The sequence below is a fragment of the Peromyscus californicus genome, unplaced genomic scaffold (assembly GCF_007827085.1).
Source record: "Peromyscus californicus insignis strain IS unplaced genomic scaffold, ASM782708v3 Scaffold_8__1_contigs__length_139910024, whole genome shotgun sequence".
Taxonomy (NCBI): Eukaryota; Metazoa; Chordata; class Mammalia; order Rodentia; family Cricetidae; genus Peromyscus; species Peromyscus californicus.
In genome coordinates this window covers 104,408,559-104,430,926 of record NW_026294606.1, presented here as the reverse complement: position 1 = coordinate 104,430,926, position 22,368 = coordinate 104,408,559, and the positions used below count along the sequence as shown (strand labels likewise).

Below are 22,368 nucleotides of genomic sequence, written 5' to 3'. Positions count from 1 at the left end.
ATGTGAGTTTAATCCCTGGAGCCTACGTGGTAGAAAAAGAGAACCTCGCCGGGCGGTGGTGGCGCACGCCTTTAATCCCAGCACTCGGGAGGCAGAGCCAGGCGGATCTCTGTGAGTTCGAGGCCAGCCTGGGCTACCAAGTGAGTTCCAGGAAAGGCGCAAAGCTACACAGAGAAACCCTGTCTCGAAAAACCAAAAAAAAAAAAGAGAACCTCTATCATGGCAAATGCACACCCACATGCATAATACATGCCGAATAAATAAATATAAAGAATTAACCTGTATCTGTGTCGCACATAAAACATTCACTGTACCAATCCTTCAAGGTGTGGTGAACGGTGACACATAAATAAAGCCTTAGTGGGAAATAAGTAAATACTCTTTAGTTACAAAAAGCAAAGAAATAAGAAATAAGCCTGTTTTCTTGGCTTGCTCACCCTGTCTCGCCCCAACACCCCTTTCCTTCTCTGCCTGCTCATATTTGGGGTGTCTGCTGTCTTCAGAGCTGTGTCTTTGGCCCTGATGTCAAGCCAGGCTTTCTCCGTGTGCTGGTAATAAGAATACTTTCCTTTATATCATCTTGCTTAGGACAGCAAAATATTCCCACAGACGTTCTCTCTGCTGGAGCCTACAGCAGGTGTGTGAGGGAAGCAGTGGCTGTGTCTCTGCCCACTTGTCCGTAGTGATGAAAGGATAACCGAGGGACTACACCGGCGAGTGATTAGTAGAGTCGCGTCTCCACTCAGTACCACTGAGGCTCTTCTATCCGCCATAGCCATGGGGCCCTGGGAAACTGGAGATGATAATAGTGGCTTTCCTTTTATTAGGACTTTTTATTCCTTCTTTAGTGTAGGAAGCCATGGCTCCCATGGAGGTCAGAGGACAGTTTCTGGGAATTGTCGGTCCCAGGGTCAGACCCAGGTTTCCAGGCTCAGCAGTCAGTGGCTTTACGTGCGGAGCCATCACCACCACGACTCCTTTGAAGAGTCTCTTCAGGGGCCTAGAGGGTTGGCTCAGTGGTGAAGATCACATGTTGTTCTTGCAGAACCCACATGGCAGCTCACAACTGTCTGTAACTCCAGTCCCAGGGGATCTAATACCCTCTTCCAACCTCTGTGGGCACCAGGCACACACACACAGTACATACACATGCATGCAGGCAATAACATTCATACACATAAAACAATAAAATAAAAAATTTTGTGTGGAGTTTTAGTGTACACAGTTCTTGATCCACATGGTAAGAACTGAAGAACAGCCAGGCGATAGTGACGCACACCTTTAATCCCAGCACTCGGGAGGCAGACCAGGTGGATCTCTGTGAGTTCGAGTTTAGTGTGTGTGAGCAGGCTAGTGAGATGGCTCAGTGGTTAAGATCATTAATTGTCCATGCAGAGCATATGGGTTGGTTTCCCAGCACCAACATGGAGGCTCACAGCCTCCCGTAACTCCAGTTACTCTTTCCTGAGTGCTTGTATGACGATTTTTATTATTTTGTTGTTTGAGACAGGGCCATATATATCTCTGCAACTAGCCCAAACTTGCTCTATAGCTGAGGATAACCCTCCTGCCCCTACCTCCCCGCAAGTGCTGAGATTATAGGTGTGCATCACTGTACCTGGTTTTATGTGGTATTCGGGAGCTAAACTATTACACACACATGATAAGAACTGAAGAACAGCCGGGCGGTGGTGGCTCATGCCTTTAATCCCAGCACTCGGGAGGCAGAGCCCTGCGGATCTCTGTGAGTTCGAGGCCAGCCTGGGCTACAGAGTGAGATCCAGGAAAGGCACAAAGCTACACAGAGAAACCCTGTCTCAAAAAAATCAAAAAAAAAAAAAAAGAAGAAAGAACTGAAGAACAACCTCCTTGTTCACCTCCGTTCCATTAGTAAAATCACCTTTAATTTAATTCTTACCTATTAAAATAATTTTTTAAGATTTTGTTTTTCTTGGCCCAAAGAAATGGCTGAACAGTTAAGTTAGAGCTCTCACTGTTCTTCCGGAGGACGTGAGTTCAGTTTCCACACCCATGCTGGGCAGGTCATAAATGCCTCATACTCCAGCTCCAACAGATACAATATTCTCTTCTGGCCTTCACACACACACACACACACACACACACACACACACACACACACACACACGTAAATAAAGATAACTCTTAAAGTTGAGGGGAGGGAATGGAGAGATGTCTCAATGGTTAAGAGTGCTGGCTACTCTTCCAGAGGACCCAAGTTCAGGTACCAACACTCACATGGTGGTTCGCAACCATCTGTAACTCCAGTTCTAGGAGATCCAATATCCTCTCCTGGCTTTTATGGGCACCAGGCATGCATATGGTACACAGACATACATGCAGCCAAAACACTTATACATAAAATAAAATAAAATAAAATAAAATAAAAAATAGCCAGGCAGCGGTAGCACACGCCTTTAATCCCACCAGGCTGAGTTCAAGGCCAGCCTGGTCTACAGAGCAAGTTCCAGGACAGCCAGGGCTGTTACACAGAGAAACCCTGTATGAGAAAGAGAAAAAGCAATAGCCCAGTAGGTAATACCTGAGTTCAACTGCCAGAACCCCTCCCAGAAAAGCCGGGTGTACTGGCGTGTGATTGTAATACCTGAACTGGGAAGGTGGAAACAGCTGGATAGATCCTTGGGGCTCACTGGCCAGGCAGCATAGTGAGTTTGGTGATCTCCAGGATCTGTCTGCAAAAAAAAGCAAGTAACTCCTGATGAATGCCACACAAGGTTATCCTCTGACCCCCACATGTATATGCACACACAGGAACATACATACACACAAACCCACATGAAAGAAAAACTGTCTTGTCTTTTTGTTTGTTTTTTCAGAAAGTATCTGATGCAACCCAGATTGCCTCAAACCCACTGTGTATGAATGTTTCACTGCATATATGTCTGTGGACCACAGAAGAGAGAGTTGTATTTCCTAGACCTGGAGTTACAGATGGCTGTGAGTCATCAAGCGGGTGCTGGGAATCGATACTGGTCCTCTACAGAGCTGTGGTGCTCCCAGCCAGTTCCCCAGCCTGCATGATCTTTTCTTTATTCACCCCTACTGCCCTCCCCACCTCTCCTCTAGCCCTCACCCCACAAAAAGCTCCCCTCTGCTTTCACATGACATATACACACTACACATGAATGAAAACTGGTATTTTGTCTCCCTGCTTCCATTCCTCTCCCTTATATTTAAAATATTTTAAAAAATAAAATAAAAGTGGGGGTTGGAGAGATGGCTCAGGGGTTAAGAGCACTGGCTCTCCTTCCAGAGGACCCAAATTCAATTCCCATCACCCACATGGCCTCTTACAACCCTCTGTCTGAAACTCCAGTTCCTGAAAGTCTAGCTTCTGAGGGCATTGCCCACATGTGGTGCACAGACATACGTGAGACAAAATGTCCATACAGACACCCATACAGATAAAGTAAGGCGTACACATATTAAAACAAATCATATATTTACACACTGTGTATGTGTATGTATAAATCTCACTGGAATACATCTTTAATACCAACACCGGGAAGGCAAAGGCCTACATAGCAAATTCTAGGCTGCCAAGGCTACATAGCGCAACCTTGTCTCAGGAGAAAAAAAAAAAAAAAAGAGCCGGGCGGTAGTGGCGCACAGTCCCAGCACTCGGGAGGCAGAGGCAGGTGGATCTCTATGAGTTTGAGGCCAGCCTGGTCTACAGAGTGAGATCCAGGACAGGCTCCAAAACTAGAGAGACCCTGTCTCTAAAAACCAACCAACCAAACAAACAAACAAAAATGTGTGTGTGCACGTGCACGTCTGTGTGCCCACTACTGAGTGCCCTCACTAATGCATCTTGTGTTAAAAAGGTAGTCTGGCTAGAGATGGTTTTTTTTCCTTCCTGTAGTTTCCAAATACTCTGAATTGTGGTTATGTGGCTTTTATAACCAAATAAATAAACATATTTAGGATCTAAAAGAAGAATACCTGCCTTTTATTTCTTCTTTTGATCTTAAAGACACAGCTTTGCAGGAAAGAGTCAGTGGCTGTTTCTTTGCTTTTTCCATTTGAAGGTGCACCTGTATGCCCAAGGCAGTCCTGCTCACAATGTTCTTTTTAGTAAGCCTCCTTTGCTCCCTTCTCAACCACACTAACCCCAAACACCGCCCTTGTCACTGAAACCCGGAAGGTAGCCTGCGGGAGGGGTGGGAAAATGGATGTGTGTGGTACGGACCCTGGGTGAGGCAAGAGTTTTCACACAAGGAATCCGGGTGCTTCTTTAAGCTGTCCCTGACCTAGGGGCTGGGGTGGGGTTGGGGATGGGGGTGTGTGTGCAGCTCATTGGTAGAGGACATGTTTAGCATTAGGTATGTTGCCTGTGTGAAATCTCCAACACCAAAATAAACTCCCCCCAAACCACAAAGAGCTTCTCCAAAAATAAAGTACTTGTCAGCCACCTGCTACTCTGAGTCCCTCCTGAATGAGAAGAGGCGCCTCTCTCCCCAATGAGCACACACCTATGCCCCTCTTCCTCTCATGGAGCTTTTGGGCTTGATTGGGAGGTGGGCAGGGAGCTTGAAGCCGTGGTGTGTGTGTGTGTGTCTGTGTGTGTGTGTGTGTGTGTGTGTGTGTGTGTGTGTGTGTGTGTGCAGGTGTGTTGAAGTCTTAATTGAGAGGGTTCCTCTATAGGACTGCTTGTATCCTGCCCACCTCAGAGGCTCCTGTGAATAACTTTACCTTTGAACTCCCCTTGTATTCAGCCCCTGATCCTTAGGATTTGGTGACAATCCTTGGCTGGCAGGAAGCTTTGATCCTTGGGGAGTGCAGAGGAAGTCCTGTGATGTGTGAGATTGGAGAGAATCTGCACAGGGTGGGTTGCTAAGGTGGACCCATTAATTAAGAAGAAGGCTTTGCCTAACACTCACTTACCTAAAAAAAGGTCCTGAGCCTGCTAACAGGAGCTCAGCACCCTGCAAGGATTCAGTGTTTGCACAGGCAGTTCTGTTATTTAAGGACATAGCAGTGCCCGGGGAAATTCCTCCCCGCACCCCAGGAAGAGCAGAGTGCCTCAGAACTTCCCCTTTTAAAGAGGTAAAGCTGCCTTTCCTTGAATGGTAGGTGGCTGTAGGACAAAGAAATCTCTTAGGGCTCTGAGCTCAGCTCAGGTGGCGGAGCGCCTGCCTAGCTCTGGGTTCAATCCCTGCACTGCGGAAAAGGGACAGGATGGCACATGCCTGTCCTCTAGGCCTCTGGGAGAAAGCAGCAGAAGAGTTCAAAGCCGTCCTTGACTAGAGAGAGAGCTGGAGGCCAGGGCCAGCAAGGTGGCTCAGTGGATAAGGGCATTTGCTGCCAAGTCTGATGACCCAAGTTCAATCCCTGGGACCTACATGGTATAAGGAGAGAAGTGACTCCCAACTTCACACATGTGTTAGTCATGACAGATGTGCATTCACATACATTTATACACACCAAATAAATATAATAATTTTTATTATAATAATGTGAATATAATCTTTTTAACTACTTTTGCTTAGAAACTACCTTATCTCATGTGGCTAGATGGTAAAGGGACTTGCTAATGCATCCCAAAGCCATTACTTGGTTCCACCCAGTAAGTGTCACAGTGAAGCCTCTTTGACCAGCTGGGTGTTGCTCCTCTTCTCCCATCCACCTCCAAAGGCGACACCTTCCTTTGATCCAGATACTCAAGCACACTGTTTACTTCTCAGAGTAGAGACCTCACTGTGTGGCGGCGTGTGCCTGCCTCCTCACTGGGCTTTGGTTGCCAGAGGGACAGGTTCATGGATTGATTAGTCATCATTTTAGTACCAGTATACTGTGGGTACCGTGCAGGCCCTTCATAAGGATTCTTGAGAGAGTGAGTAACTGAGAGCAGAAGCTGAAGGTGCAGAGTCCTCCTCTTTCTGGAATCCTCTCATCTCACTCTGCCGAGGAAGAGGAAGAGACAGGTCAGGAGAGTGTGGATAATGCAGAGCCAGGGTCAGATGCCTGCCTTACTCCTGGTGTGTCATGTGTGGGCTCCTTGACGAAGTCCAGGACACGCCTCACAGCATTTTGATGAGCTTGGCTCATGGGGCTCAGTCCTTAATGGAGCAACACTCAGAAAGGGAACAGATGTGGCAGGACTGACCATATAAAACCTGTGTCCCGTGCAAAATCAGAATACAAGGCCCCAATTAAAAGGAGGGTAGAGGGTAGAGGGATGGCTCAGCAGTTGCACACTTGGCTGTCCCTGCAGAGGACCTGGGTTCAATTCCTAGCACCCACATGGCAGCTTACAACTGCCTATTACTCCAGTTCCAGGATGCATGTGATACATGGACATCCATGCAAGCAAAGCACTCGTACACATAAGATAAATACATCTTTAAAAAAAAAACTGATGTTTTTTTTTAATGTATATGAGTACTCTATTTGTATGTATACCTGCAGGCCAGAAGAGGGCGCCAGATCTCATTACAGATGGTTGTGAGCCACCATGTGGGTGCTGGGAATTGAACTCAGGACCTCTGGGAAAGCAGCCAGTGCTCTTGACCGCTGAGCAATCTCTCCAGCCCCAAATAAATACATATTTTAAAACATTTTTAAAAAGAGGACAGAAGTGCCTGTAATAATAGTAAAATCCAGTTTTCCCCTTTCTTTTCCAAAATCTCAGTTGTCCTGGTGTTTACTGTTGATTGAGGTTGCTCTAAGGAGAAAAAAAAGTGAAATGTGAAATAACTGCACGCTTTTCACAGCTCGTCTTTACTGTGTGCAATGTCAATCTTAAATGCAAATAGAGGAGTGTTTAACTGCTGCACAGAATCACCAAAATTACGCAGTGTGTATCCCACAGCTTGCACATGCATATGCATTTCCGTCGTTGAGAAATGGAAGAAACTGCCCACGAGAGCACAGCCATTTCCCCTCCTGACTCACGCACCTGCTCTCAGCACTGTGTCCCTCCATTAGGCTGGCAAGAAGAGCAAGGATGATAGGCTGGCCTGCTTCCTTCTCTGTCACTGGTTTTAGTGTAAATGTTTGGCTAAACCAAAACAGTGAATGAGTAAGAAGGGATGTTACATAGGGTCCCTGACATCTGTCTTTCTTAGAAAGCCATTATCAGCCGGGCATGGTGGCACACGCCTTTAATCCCAGCGCTTGGGAGGCAGAAGCAGATGTATCTCTGTGAATGGAGGCCAGCCTGGTCTACAGAGGGAGTTCCAGGACAGGCACCAAAACTACACAGAGAAACCCTGCCTCAAGACCCAAAAAAATAAAACTATTACCTTCTTTGTGTGGTGGGAACAGGGTCTAGCTAGAATGGAAAGCTGGAACTCTCCAGGCCATTAGACCTTCATTGGTTCAGCTGTACGAGTAACAGACAGTAACCTGCTTCTGGCTTCAGGGATGGCTGATCTCCCTTTCACTGTAAGCCTATCAGTGCTGCGTTCATAGGGCATAATGACCACAATCAAAAATGCATTTGTGAGAGACAGTGTGCGTCTCCTCTGCTCACGTTCCTGCTCCATTCTCTCACTGGATGTCATGTACAAGCCATAAATCCAATAGAAGTTATTAGTAATTTTAACATTTCGATAGTAGGTCATTAAAGCAGGCAGCATGGGCCTTGGGGGACTAGACTGGCTGTGTGGCACTGTCTCAGTAGATGTTGTTAGAATGAAGAAGCTGGCCAGGAGTGGCATGTGTGAGTTCCTTCCGTCATGAATGTGTTCCAGCATCTGCCGGATGGCACTCATTTTATGAAGTACTGGGCCACATTAGAGGAAGAAGGGAAGACATGGCCTTGGCATCAGTAGTGGTCGGGATCTAATGAGGAAAACATTTTTAATTACATAATATCAATCCCCAACATAAATGGAAAAACAGCATCACAACAAATACTTCAATTATAATTGTGATAGGGACTACAGATGGAATCCAAGGCTAGTTAGACTTAGCTTGGTGGACATTCGAGAAAAAAGCTCTTGGAAGTGGTGCTTTGGGGTGTGTGTAGGATAAAGAGGACGTGAAGTAGCCTCCCAGCATAAAGGGACAGCATGTACAAAGGCATGGATCAGAGAAGGAGCTCTGCTTAGGAATAAAGATCCACAGAGCCAGAGCTCAGGCAGCCAGAGGGAGGCGTGTGTGGGAGAGAAGGGCCTAAGGCTTTTCAGAGGAACCCTGATCCCTGTCTTACCCCATCCTCCCCAGTGCCCATGCGAACCACAGAGATCTGCCAGCTTCTGTCTGCTGAGTGCTGGGATTAAAGGCTTATGCCACCATGCCCAGCCTTAAAATCTTGTGTGTGTGTGTGTGTGTGTGTGTGTGTGTGTGTGTGGTGTTTTTTTGTTGTTGTTTTGTTTTTTCAAGACAGGGTTTCTCTGTGTAGCTTTGGAACCTTTCCTGGAACTCACTCTGTAGCCCAGGCTAGCCTCGAACTCAAAGAGTTCCGCCTGCCTCTGCCTCCTAAGTGCTGGGATTAAAGGCGTGCACCACCACCACCCGGCTTGCCTTAAAAAATTTTAAACTAGAATCAAGCACACCTGTAACCCTCAGAAGAATGAGGCACAGGTATCTCAAGTTCGAGGCCCGTCTATCTCAGAAGAACAAAACCAGCAGGTGGTGGGGTGGTCCAGTGGGTAAAGGTGCTGGCCACCAAGCCGTCTGACTTCGGTTCTGCCCTCAGGATCCACGTGGTGGAAGGCGAGAACTGACTTCAGTGTGTGCCTGTACACACACACACAGAGGCCTGAGGAAATGCAGGCAGGCAGCGCTCTAGAAGCATCTGTGCCCAGGCAGCTCTGCTTGTCTTTGTCCTGAGGCCTCTGCTACCCTTTGACTGGAGGATCCAGGAGCTATACTAGGGCCTGGAAATAATGAGGAGCAGCCTAAAAATCCATAGTGAAGTGTTGCGGGCAAGAGACACAAAGGAATCCTTTGTGGGCCAAGGGCCACAACTAGCTCTCCCTTCTCCAGGTTGAAAGGTCCCTGCATTATCTTCACAAGGAAGCCTGAGATTGCTCCCCAGTAGATGTGCTCATGACCTGTCTCTTTATCCAGGTGCTGAGCGATGTCCTCAAGGATCTCTATCACCTGCTGAAACATGTGGTACGTTTGGAACCTGATGATGTGGCCAAGCTACATGCCCAGCTGGCCCTGGAAGAGCTGGATGAGATCATGAGGAACTTCCTGTTCCCTCCCCAGAAGCTGGAGAAGAAGATCGTGGTCCTGCCATAGACCTGGCTCATAGGACATGGAAAAAGCCAGGGAGGGACCAAGCAGCCGAAGCGAAGGCCACACACCTCCCAGCAGGTGGCTCCACCGCCTCCTTGGTGCTAGCAATATGGCAGGCTTTAAGGTAGTTTTATGGTGCAGGGCACTTGGATGTTCAGGGCTACCTTTCTAGAGAGAGCATCCATTAGTCATCCTGCATCTGGCCCAAAGCACGTGCAGTTAGAAGAAAGAGGATGAATTCCATCTACTCTGCACATTTTCATTGTCCTGTGCTATTTAGAGGAGATACGCATGTGACTGTTGACCATTTCCTTGCAGCTGGAGAGGCTGCCTGCACAGGTCCTATCTTGACATTCTTTCATGGTGAGATGACTCTGCCTGTGATAATGAGGAGCAGGCAGAGCTAGCATGTTTGGCTGCTCAAGAGTCATTTGGGTGTGCAGCTGTGGGAAGGGGGAGGAGGCATTACTTAAACATACAAAAAGGAATAAACTTACCTTGGTTGGAAAGATCAGCCAGGCTGAATCTGGTCATTGAGCTGGTTGACTCTTGAAGAGAAAGGAAGCCCTGTTGGTCCTCTGCGGCCATTTTCTTTTGCTCCTTCTGCTCTTGTTTAGTTTTGTTTTGTTTTTCAAGACAGGGTTTCTCTGTGTAGCCCTGGCTGTCCTAGAACTCGCTCTGTAGACCAGGCTGGCCTCAGACTCAGAAATCCTCCTGCCTCTGCCTCCGGAGTGCTGGGATTAAAGGCGTGCACCACCACCACCTGGCTCCTCTCTTCCTTTGCAGGACGAAAGCTGAGACAATGGAGTGGTCTGAGAAAGGCAGGCAGAATGTGTATTACATATGGGTAACCTGCCACCAGCTCACTGAAACCATTTCAGATGTGTCACCGTGGCTGCTGGTTCACTTATTTACATATTTTGGTGTTTTTATTGCATCTAAGAAAAGAAAAGAGACTGAGGACTGAGGCAATGGGAGACACCTCAGTCCTTGAAGGACTTGCTATGCGGGCATGAGGACCTCAGCTCAGGCCCCCAGCATCCAAGTCAAAAGGCTCTTGTGGCAGCACACGCCTATAACCCAGCACTGGGAGGAGAGACAGGCACATCAGTGAGGCTCACTGGCCAGCAGCTTAACCTGTGAGCTCTAAGCCAAGGAGAGACCCTCTCCAAAAAAACAAAAGCCAAGGTATGACAGCACACCCCTTTAATTCCAGCACTCAGGAGGCAGAGGCAGGCAGATCTCGTGAGTTCTAGGCCAGCCTGGTCTACAGAGGGAGTTCCAGGAAAAGAGAAACCCTGTCTCGAAAAACAACAACAAAAAAGAAACAAAAAACACTGAACAGTGGCTCCTGAGGAATAGCACCCAAGGTTGTCCTCTGGTCTACACGCACATGCACGGTGTGTGTGCACCCTCGCCAACATGAACCACACACAAGAAGAAGAAGAAGAAGCTGGCTGGCTGCTTCAGGTAAGCCCACTCTGTTGCCCACACCTTTACAAGGCTAATCCAGAGCTCATTACATTACAGGGTCCTCAGCATTACAGGGCTAACCATGGAACTTTGTCACAGGACTCTATCTCCACTCTCTGGGCTGTCCCGCTCTAAAGGAAGCAGAACTCAACTTCTGACAGTGTTCGTGCCTGTTAACAGCAAGCCAGATTACACAGGGTTCTCAGCTCAGCCTTCCTCATAGGCATGCCCAGAAAGGTGCAAATCAAGGTTACAAACCACAGTCAGCATACCAAGCAGAGGGTTAGGACAAGGCTGCAGTGGTGGTGCACACCCTTGATCCCAAGTGCTGGGATTGAAGGCACACACACCACCACCACCCAGCTAAAATCCCTGTTTCTTAGCATTTAGAGGACATACAACCTAGGGCTGGCGAGATGGCTCAGAAGTTAAGATACATACTGTTCCTGCAGAGGACCCAAGTCTGTTTCCCAGCACCCATATCAGGCAGCTCCCCTTGGCCTGTGACTCCAGCTCCAGGAGATTGACACCTCTGGCCTCTGAGGGCACCAGCACTCACCTGTACATACACACACAAAATTAAAAATTATATATATTAAAGGCTACAACCTGCTCAGACCCAGGTCGAATATGTTAGGCAGTCTGTTACTGTCTATGACATCATTTCCATCAGTGTATTCCAGTTTTGAGGACAGTCACTGATGTCTTTGAGGAACTTCTCCATCTACATACATATGCCCCTCAGAGCCTCAGTCCATTTATCTCTATGTATAAATTGACTTACATTTGAACTATTTACCAAAGGACTCAAAATATTTGACTTTATTGATTTAGGTATGTTTAATTTGAGAGTAATTTTTTTTCTTCCTGACTTCAAATTCAAAGGGAAAAGTATTTAATAAAACCCTTCTAAATATGACCAAATTATTAAAAATTATCAAATAACTCTTCTAAGCCAGGCGTAGTAGTTAGTTCTTATAACCACAGCACTCAGGAAGCTGAGGCAGGAGGATTTCAGTGAGTTCAAAGTCAGATTTGGGTTACACAGTGAATTCTAAGACAGCTTGGATCACAGTATGAAGTACTGTCTGAAAAAAAATAAACTCATAGCGGCCGAAGATATAGCTCAGTTGGTATACTGCATGCCTAACATACACAAAGCACTGGATTTGATACCCAGGACCTTGAAAACCAGACACAATGGTGTAGACCTGTAATCCCAGCACTTTGGAGGTAAAGGCAAGAGCATCATAAGTTCAAAGTCACCCTCAGCTACATAGCAAGTTTGAGCCTAGCCTGAGCTGCAGAAGACTCTGTCTCAGTTATAAATTTTAGTACAAATGTGTTCACATGCTTATTGTGTATGTGGATGAAAAGCTCTAGGGAAAGAGAATAATGGGACAGAAAAAGCACAAACTTAAATTTTAAGAATTCCAGCTGGGCCCGGTGGCACAGACCAGTAATCCCAGCTACTGGGAAGTTGAGGCAAGAGAGTGACAAGCTACAGACCTGCCTGGGCTCCAGTGAGTTCGTGGAAACTGTGAGGGCCTGTCTCCAAATACAAACATAAAAAGGGCCAGGGGCAGACCTCAATGGTAGGCCGTATTGTTGCTTCCCCTACACCAGGCCTATGCTCAGTCTCCAGCATGCAAATAACTAAATGGCACAAACCCCAAAGACCTGAGACACATGGCAGGAAAAGTAATGCTTCCCTACATGATGGATCCTGAGAAGCGGGTCTCTGTCCCCTCCTGCCCATCTGTCCTCTCTCAGGGAGCAGTCCTCTTCCTGCTGTTCCTCTGAGTCTCTCCCTCCCATATCTATCACTGAGGTTCTCCTGGCCATCCCTTGTCTGGTGGCTCCTCACCTGGCCTCTCTGGGTCCCTCTCCTTCCCTCTCTTTCTGGTCTCAGGCTGCTAGCCAGTAGCACTGGAGCAGAGACATGCAGGGCCCAAGCATTGGCTGCATGGAGTCCCAGCTTCTGCCCTGAGATCGCTTCCTGTTCAGTTGGACTTCCTGAGTCTGGAGGGCCTCCCTGTGCTGTGGTGTTTCTCTTCCTCTTCGGTACAAGCTGGTGCTTCTGCAAGTCCCCCCACTTTGCTCTTTACCTTCCTCCACACAGTGTTTCCGGTTTCTTGATGCACTCCTCCTCTGCACCCCTTTACCCTCCTATAACTCTGTCCCCATCCATGAGTAAGAGTCAAGGTACCAGAGACTGGAAGGCAGGAAAGCAGGTCACAGACATCAAGGACAATTTGTTGAGCACTTACCATATGCTGCTGCCCACGGCACCAAGAGCAGCTCATAACAATAGACAAACCTTCACCCTTAGGGAGCTTCTGCTATAGTGAGTTCAAGGACAGCCAGAGCAGATTTCTGGGAGTTCAAGGCCAACTTGGTCTACAGAGTGAGTGCCAGGGCTACACAGAGAAACCTTGTCTCAGAGAGACAGAGATAGACAGAGAGAGACAGAGAGACAGACTTGAAAAAACAAAACAAAAAACAAGGATAAAGGGCATAGATGGGATGTCAACTAATAAAAAATGCTCTGGGTTGGCAAGACAGTACACCATGTAAGGGTATTAGCTGCCAAGCCTGACAACATGAGTTCAAATCCCAAGATCCCGTGAAGAAGAAAGAACTCATTCCCTCTAGTCTCTGACTTTCACACACCCTCCTGGGGCACAGGATCACACCCCCATAAATGAATATAATAATAGTATAATAATAAAGTTATCTGTTAAAGTTCTAGGAGAGATGAAGTCAGGAGTGAGGATGGCGAGAGTCAGGTGAAAGCTGTGAGTTGAGGTTCTGCAGCCTCTGAGAGCCAAAGAGGTGACGGGGTGGCCACAAAGATGTGGGAAGAAGATCTCAGGAGAAGGGAACAGAGGTGCAAAGCCCCGGGAGCCTGATGTTTGAGGAAGAGCTGGGGTCCAGGGTGCCTTAGAGTAAGGGGGAGGGCAGGGACGAGAGCGGGGTTCACCGAACAAAGGATGCAGCACAGAACAGCTTCTCCCTGCAGCCCCTTCCTTGGCTTGTTTCTGGAAAGTGCTGGGACGTTAATGTGCTGTATGTTGTGAAACTGGAAATAAATATAACCACACACAGCCTTTTCTATTTTCTCCTCAATCACAAGAAAGCAGCAGGCTGACTCCTCTCACTCCCATCCCCCAGTTGGGCTTCAGTCCCCCCCAACAACAGAAAGGACAGCGAGTGTGTGCATCTGCCCGGGGTCCCTCCACCAGCCCTGTCCTGTCCCTTTATCTCAAAGGACACCTGAATGAAGTGCCACAGCCATCTGCCTGGGACTCTCACCAGGGGTTTGGAAAGGTGGCCATGGCATGGGAAAGTTGATTAGCTTGTGGGAGTAGGCTGGGGGGGCGGGGGGTCCATCTGTCTGACCTGTTAAACCAGAGAGAGGCTTCTGCACTTTCCCACAGCCGGGGTTTCTATGGCACCAGAGTAGACATGGCAGCTGAGTGCCGAATGGATGGTGAGAGCCGGCCACCTTTCCGCGACTGTGTGGCTGCCTTCCCTGAGCCCCAGCAGTGGCGATGACCTGGAGGGCCAGGCCGTGTCCTGCTGCAGGCTTGCTTGCGCTGCAGTCACACGCGCAGCCTCACTGCGGTGTGCCGCACCTCTGATTTCATGCACCACTCTGCTCTGAGCTCAGTGTCTGCTCTGCTGGGGGGCTGGGCATGAGTCTGGCTGCTGTCTCTGCCGCAGCCTCTTCCCCGCTGGCCAGCTCACTTAAGGGCAAAGGAAAAGGGAAGCCAGCCCTTCACATCCGCCTGGGAGGGACTCTGCTCACTTAGCGTTTGAGGGTCATCCCTGGTCCCTCCCACAGCTCCTCTTAGTCACCCAATAGCTCTGTGCCCCCTCCAAAGCTTCCTTTCTGCCCCTCCCCCAGGTGACCCTCTGTGGTCTCCAAAGACCAGAGTAGCAACATCAGTTGCTTTGTTTCCTTTAGTTTGGACAGCTAGGTTGCAAGATAGGGAGACAAGCTATTGTTTTCCCCTCCGGGGGAATTTAACTCCAGGCCTTGTGAGTCCCCACCAAGGTCCTGCTTTCTACCATGGAAGACCCTCCATGAAATACCATGGGCACTGCTGAATACTGCTGGAGTTATTTCTCCAAACTGGGCACTGAAGCAAAAGCCTTTCACACTGGGAATACAGCTCAGTGGTAGAGGGCTTGCCTGGCATGCATGAGGCCTGGGTTCAATTCCCAGCACACACAGACACACAGACACACAGACACACGGGGACAGAGACAGAGACCATGATCATGCTTTTATGCATTTGAATTGCAAACTTGAGTACTGTCTACCCCAGGGCCCTGTGGTGGTTTAAATGAGAATGGCCCTCATAGGTCATATGTTTGAATACTTGATCCCCTGTTGCAATGTTTAGGAAGGATTAGTAGGTATGGACTTGTTGGAGGAGGTGTGTTATTTGGAGCAGACTTTGAGGTGGCTCAGTGGTTATGAGCACTGACTGCTATTGCAGAGAACCTGGGTTTGATACCCAGCACCTACAACCATCTGTAACTCCAGTTCTAGAGGAGCTAACGCCCTCTTCTGGACTCCCCAGGTACCAGGTACACACGAGCTCATACATACATGCAGGCAAAAATACACATAAAATTTTAAAACAAAACAGCCTCCTGCCATCTCCAGTACACTCTCCGCCTCCTGCTTTGGTTCAAGGTGCGAGCTCTCAGCCGCCCCTGCCACCTTGCCTTCCCTCTGCCATCCTGGACCCTAACCTCCGCAACCATAAGCCCCAGGAAGCATTTCTTTAATAAAATGCTTTGGCCATGATGTTTTTTGTTTGTTTCGTTGTTTTTTTTTTTTTTTTTTTTAGACAGAGTTTCTCTGTGTAGCTTTGGAGCCTGTCCTGGAACTCACTCTGTAGACCAGGCTGGCCTTGAACTCACAGAGATCTGCCTGGCTCTGCCTCCCACGTGCTGGGATTAAAGGTGTGTGCCACCACTGCCTGACTGGTTGTGATTTTTTTTTTACAGCAATAGAAAATAAACTATTACAGCCCCGGCGTGAGAAACCACTTGAGTGAGGATGTCACTTGTGTCCTCACTGAACTACAAAGGACCACTCCGCTATGTTTTACCTCCATCCGGTGGAGAAGTCCTGGGTGCCTCTGTCTGTGTGCACACTCACATGGAATTGGTGTATGAATTATAAATTTAATATAGCCAGGCGTGGTGGCCTGTGCCTTTAATCCCAGCACCCCACTGAGAAGGATGGATCTCTCTGAATTTGAGGCCAACCTGGCCTACATGTTGAGCCCCAGGCCGGCCAAGGCTACATAGTGAGACTCTGTCTCAAAAATAAATAATTTTAACATGTATATATAACAGAGATTTCCACAATCTTACCTCTACTCTTACTCCAAGACTACCACTGACAAACTGGTGTATGGGCCCTTCAGCTCTTTGCATGTATATGTGTGTGTGTGCAGATGCACATGTGTGCTTAGGGGTGTGAAGACCAGAGGATCGGGTGCCTTCCTTGATGGCCCCACCTTAGAGACTGAAGCAGGCAGGGTCCTCTTGAACCCAGCACTCACCTGAGTGGACTGGTCTAGCTAGCCAACCTTCCCCAGGGTTGATCTTTTCCTCCTGTGTTTTCCACTGCTTTACAGGTGGACTACACACCCACCTGACGTCCATATGAGTGCTGAGGAGCCAAGGGCTGGCCATCGAGCATAAAAGAAGACACCCAACAACAGCCTCTGCCCCCCAACACCTATGTATACACACACACACACACACACACACAGGTGTAGGAGAGGTTAATGCTTGTTTGGATTGCACAGCAGTAAACAGTCGGCAAACCGGTGCCTGGACCGGGCAGTGTGGCTTCAAGGCTGTGCTCTAACCACCAGGCTTGCTGCGGTCCCGCTCAGCTCTCAGTGTCGGTGAGACTAAACAAAAACAGAAGTTCAGTGTTTATGTAAGTGGACTGCCGCTGTCAAGGCCAGCCTCAGTCACAGTCAGTTCCCTTAAAACAGTGCCATCTTAGGCTGAGTGGGGGAAGGAGGGGGGCATGGCGCCCACCTTTCATCCCAGCACTGGGGAGGCAGGGGCAGTCGGGTCTCTGTGAGTTCAAGCCCAGCCTGGTCTAAATAGCAAGTTCCAGGCCAGCCAGAGACCCAGAGCCTCACAACTAAATGAAGTAACTACTGCCTTACCTGTGAACCCAGCCTTAGCTATCAGAACCTACCAGTGCTGCTGTCCATCTCTACAGTTTGACCTTGTAGTTTTTGTGGCCAGAGAGTGGGCTTGTTAAAGTTCTCAGCCCCTTTCCCTCATACTTTGGTGGCTTTTTTTTTTTTTTTAAACAGGGTTTTTCTGCGTATCCCTGGCTGTCCTGGCACTCACTCTGTAGACCAGGCTGGCCTAGAACTCAGAGATCCACCTGCCTCTGCCTCCCGAGTCCTGAGATTAAAGTGTGCACCACCACCGCCTGGCACTTTGGTGGCTTTTACTCGTCTTTTATGGCGTGCTAAGGTAACAGAGTTCTAAGACAGCACCTCTGGAGATCAAACCACAAGTATACAACCAAGAAAAGCGTAACATGCTGAACAGGATGATGCAAGCCTCTAAGCTCAGCATTTGAGACATAGAGGTAGTGGATGTCTGTGATTTCAAGGCTAGCCTGGACCATATAGTGAGACCCTGTCTCAAAAAAGGAAAGAGCTTGTAGCAAGTGTTCCTTTGTGAAGGTGGTTGGTTAACCCTTTCATCTCTTGTAAAGGAGCCTTGGTTCTCAGACTTCATTTTCAAAATGATGATTAATTTGTATGGGGGTGTTGGGAGGGAGGGGGAAGGGGATAGAGGGAGAGAGACAGAGAAAGTGGGGAAGGGAAAGAGAAAGGGTGGAGAAGGAGGGAGAGAGAAGAGAGAGTGTGTTGTTGGCCTGCATGCCCAGGCAGGCTGGTGCCCAGGCAGGCTTAGAAGAGGGCATGAGAGCCCCTGGAGCTTGAGTTATTGGCAGTTGTGAGCTGCCTGATGTGGGTACTGGGAGCCAAACTCAGGACCTGTCCAAGAACTGCAAGCGATCTTAACCACTGAGCTATACACAGTAAACAGTGTCTTTCCTTTAGAGAGGAAAGATGCTGGGGGAGCCACTTTCTCCTGGAGGAGGAAAAAAGATCCGGAGAGATAAGCTCCCTTCCCGTCTAGTTACTGGTTTGGGGTTTGTTGCTGCTGTTTTGTGAGACAAGGTGTCTTGTAGCCCAGGCTGGCCTCAAACTTGCGATGTTGCCGAGGCCGATCTTGAACTACTGTGCCTCCTGCCCCGCCTCCCAAGTGCTGAGATCCCAGACATTCACCCCACACCCACCTTAAAGAGGCGAATTCTGCACACAGAGGCAGAAAAGCAAAGAGTGGAAAGGCCAAGGTAGATGAGTTGAAAAGCCTTCTCCCAGTGGCCCACCAGCTGGACCGAGCTGCAGGAAGGTGAACAGCAGGAGACTAAGACAAGACAGTCTGCAGAGCAGCGGTGGCCCCGGTGGGACCTAGAACAACTACTGGACTTTTAAGTGGTTTATTTTAACTTAAAATAAAGTGAAGTTTATTAAATGATTAATGCTTCATCTTCAGTGTGCACCTTGAGACCTGAAACCTGCTCAGAACAGTGCCTGGCTGGGGCCTTGGGGAGGTGCGGCCCTGCTCATCTCACGCACAGGTAGGCACCTGGTGCTGGAGAACAAAGGCATCTATCTGCACCTCAGAGCCTCTGGCAAGAACTTCCCCCACACCCACAATACACAGCCCTTATTGGACCACACACCACTCTCAAAACTTCAAAATCCACAACCACAATATGGATCTGAAAGAAAGGCCAGCCCGAGCCAGATGTGGTAGTACAGGCCTGTACGCCCAGCTCCTGAGAGGTAGAAGCAGGCGGATGGGGATTTGAGGTCAGCTACACAGTGAGTTCAAGGCCAGCATAGGCTGCAGGAGGCTGTAACGGAAGGGGAGGGAAGGGGGCTGAGCTTGAAAAATCAGTTGTTTTTGCTTGAGGGAGAAAAAGTTAATGCTGACACTGAGAGAGCTGGGTTGAAATGACTCCCACCCCACCAAAAAGTCATGTTCAAAGATTGCAAAGAACAAAGTTCTTGAGTCAGGCAAGTGTCCATTTCCCCATGGCTAAAACCAGGTCCGTGAACGTGATTGGGCTGCCCCTTGTGAGCCTCTGAAGATCATCCTTCACCCATCCTTTGGATAAGAAATCCCCTAAATACAGATACCGTATGAGGTACTTGGTGAAAGTTACCGAGGCTTGTTTGAGCAGCTCGGTCGCTCTCTGGAAGAACTGGCTACTTTCCCAACTTAAAAAAAAAAAAGGAAGCATCGCTTTGCCAGTGAAAAGGTTGTTGGAATCCCACTTTAGGTGCGTTAGCGAGGCCTGGGGACAGGGGCCTGGGGACAGAGAGGCTAGGGACTGGCCTTGTCTTTCCTCTTCTCCCTGGCTTACCTTCTGATTGCCAGTTCAAATTCGCACCTTTTCCTTCCTTCCTTCCGCTCTAGAGCTCATTTCCTCATTGTTAAGCTGTTTTGTATACTTTTAAATTTTATTTATTTAATATATATGGTGTTTTGTCTGCACGTATGTCTGTACATCACATGCCTGGTGCAGCAGAGGGCATCCAATCCCCTGGAACTGGCATTCCAGACAGGGGTGGGTGCTGGGAGTTAAACCCAGGACCTGTGGAAGAGCACCCAGTACTTCTACCCACCGAGCCATCTCTCCAGCCCAGTGGTTCTCAGCCTTCCTAATGCTGTGACCCTTTAATACAGTTCCTCTTGTTGTGGTGACCCCCAACCATAAGATTATTTTGTTGCTACTTCATAACTGGAATTGTGCTACTGTTATGAATCATAATGTAAATATCTATCTGATATGCGACCCCAAGGTGGTCACGACCCCAGGTTGAGAACCTCTGCTCCAGTCCCTCGTTGTTAGTTTTTTTAGGTCAGTTAATTCCAAGAGGTGCCTGTGTTGTGGCAGGTGGTGGCAGAGGACAAGGGGTCTGCTCTGTTCCTCTGAGCTCGAGAGCACACCACCAGAGTGGCTGGCTCACATTTGCTTCTCGGTGCAAGAAATGCCCTTGCAGATCTCAGCTAAGGAGAACCTTTGGGATGTGCACTCAACCCTGGATGCATAATAGAGTCGCCTGGGAAATGTAAAATATTCAAGCCTGGGGCCTACCCCAGTGACTGAGAAAAATTGATCTGGGATAGGTTCCAGCCATTAGTGTTTTTTAAAAAGCCCCACAGGCTTTAAAAATCTAATTTATAACAGACAGGAGTGAGAACCACTGCATTGGTATGTGCTTGCAAGAGGAATGAATTTTGAGGAGGCCATCCCCACACAGCCGTAGAGATTGTCGCTGTCCTCGGCTCTCCTCTGAATACATTTGGATGGTTCGGTTTTGGACCTCCCCTGTGACAGTGATAAATACTGCTCTTAAGCAAGAAAGAAGACAGACAACAGACAGGCCAGCACATTTAAGAGTTATAATTGATGAGCTGGAAACACAGCTCGGTGGGAGAGCCCTTACCCTGCATGTGTGAGACCCTGGGTTCAATCCCTGGTATAGGCTGGGTGGCAGCAGCGGCCTTTAATCCCAGCATTCAGGAGGCAGAGGCAGGTGGATCTCTGTGGGTTCGAGGCCAGCCTGGTCCACAGAGTGAGTTCCAGGACAGGCACCAAAAACTACACAGAGAAACCCTGTCTTGAAAAACCAAACCAAACAAACAATAAACAAAACACAACTAACAAAATATCTGGTACAGCAAAACCCACCACCAACAAAACACTTGTACTTGGTATTCAGATAACATGAACCAAATGATCTGAGAGGCTGACTGCACACAGGGCTGTGTTTCATTAAGGTTGGGGGCCATTAAGATCTGGGGAAGTGTGTGTGTGTGTGTGTGTGTGTGTGTGTGTCCACTTGGTGTCACGGTGAGCGATGTGCGTGTGTGGGTGTGGACTTGCACATGGAGAAGGTTTATAACCCCCAAAGGAGAAAAAGACCCTTGGGTGGGAAGACACTGCCATTGACATGAGTTTCTTTAGGGAAAACTTCCTTCTGGGAGATTCTTGGAGCCTCTGATTAGCATGCCTCTGGCCTGGTTGTTTTGTCCACTATCATAAACTATCTGGGAAAAGCAACCCCAGTGGAGAAAATGTTTGTCTCAGATTGCCTGTGAGGAAGTCTGTGAGGTGTGTTCTTGATTAATGATTGATGTGGGGAGGGCCCAGCCCACGGTGGGTGGTACTACTTCTGGGCAAGCGATGCTGGAATGTTTAAGAAAACAGAGTGCAGGCCATGAGGAGCAAGCCAGTAAGCAGTGTTTCTCCATGGCCTCTACATCAGCTCCTGCCTCCCAGTTCCTGCCTTGAGCTCCTGCCCTGACTTTCTCCGTGACAGAGTGCGACCTGAGTGTTGTAAGCTGAAACAAAGCCTTTCCCCCAAGGTGCTTTTGTTCATGGTGTTTTATCACTGCAGTAGAAACCCTAACTAAGTAAGCCCCTGCCCATCCCTTGTCCCCGATCCCTATGACACTGTGTGGGGAGGACACAGGGGCTCGGAGCCCTGTATGTATGTACCAGCCAGCCCTGTGTCCTGTGGTTCTCACAGGTGCCTGAAGAGCTGCCACAGCGCTGCACATCCCCCTCCCCCAACTCCCTCAACGGTTTTCCATATGGCCAACCACGAAGTGTTTCTGCTGCCGCCACGTTCAAATCTGCACCTCCAGACTTCATACCTCTCACTGCAGACTGAGGTTTAGACACTTTTCTCACCCACCTGGTGTCAGCATAGGAGCCATGTATTTAAACTCAGAAATCTAACCATTTAAAAATAACTTTTTGGCCTGGTAAGATGTCTCAGCAGGTAAAGGGTGCCTGCTACAGACGCTATGGATCTGAGTTTGATCCTGGGGACCCCCATGGTAGAAGGAGAAAAGTCTCACAAGTTGTCCTCTGATCCACGTGTGCTGTGGCATTCCCACACCCACATACACAATAAATAAATAAAAATGTGTTAAAAGAAAAAAAATAAAGGCACTGGAGAGATGGCTTAGTGGTTAAGAATATTTGCTGCTCATGCAGAGGACCCAAGTCCAGTTCCCAGCACTGATAAGGGAGCTTAAACATTGAGCCATCTTTCCAGTCCCGAATTCATATAATTCAAAACAAAACAAAACAGAGAAATAATCATAGATAATGGAGAAATGATAATTCAAAGCAGCAACTTTGTGTTCTGTATATTTATTTAACAATGCGCACGAACATTCTGGAGTAATTGTGTTCTCTTCATGAGCATAATTTTTAGTAGCTGATAGATGATAGGTGATCACTGCCTTCTGGGGTTTTCCACGTTCATTTAGAAGAAGACAGAAAGGAAAGATGGCTACACAAAACCTTTTCCTTTAGGGCTCAATTTAAGGGAAAAGGGGAAAAAAGCATCCCCAGGTTGTTTGGGGTTGTCCGTCTGGTCTGACCTGATCCTGACCTTCAAGGATGCAGGCAAGCACCTGGCCACCTGCAGAGCAGAGGGTGCTTAATTTAAACCATGCAGTTCCAATTCCGGGATCCAAAGCCAGAGTTGCAACTGTAGCCAGGCA

General features: G+C 48.3%; 1 protein-coding gene and 1 long non-coding RNA gene across 6 annotated transcripts in view; one reads left to right on the top strand and one right to left on the bottom strand.

Moving 5' to 3' along the window:
* Positions 1–9,745, top strand: part of Tango6 (transport and golgi organization 6 homolog) — a 176,157-nt gene extending 166,412 nt beyond the window's left edge. Inside the window, exon 18 of the mRNA XM_052726957.1 lies at positions 9,058–9,745. Within this exon, the coding sequence (XP_052582917.1) occupies positions 9,058–9,234 (177 nt within the window). The 3' untranslated portion in view covers positions 9,235–9,745. The remainder of the gene's footprint in view (positions 1–9,057) is intronic.
* LOC128102966 (uncharacterized) lies at positions 2,420–15,454 on the bottom strand. Of its 5 annotated transcripts, XR_008215602.1 has the most exons (6): positions 14,107–15,172; positions 11,146–11,263; positions 9,729–10,043; positions 5,536–5,939; positions 2,624–2,711; positions 2,420–2,518 (listed from the first exon to the last, which is right to left on the bottom strand). It is a non-coding gene; the product is annotated as an uncharacterized LOC128102966 (long non-coding RNA). The 5 variants fall into 5 exon arrangements; XR_008215603.1 differs by having other exon boundaries at positions 2,420–2,711; positions 14,107–15,165; XR_008215601.1 differs by lacking the exons at positions 2,420–2,518; positions 2,624–2,711 and adding an exon at positions 2,722–4,073 and having other exon boundaries at positions 4,732–5,939; positions 14,107–15,452.
* Positions 15,455–22,368: the final 6,914 nt, after the last annotated feature.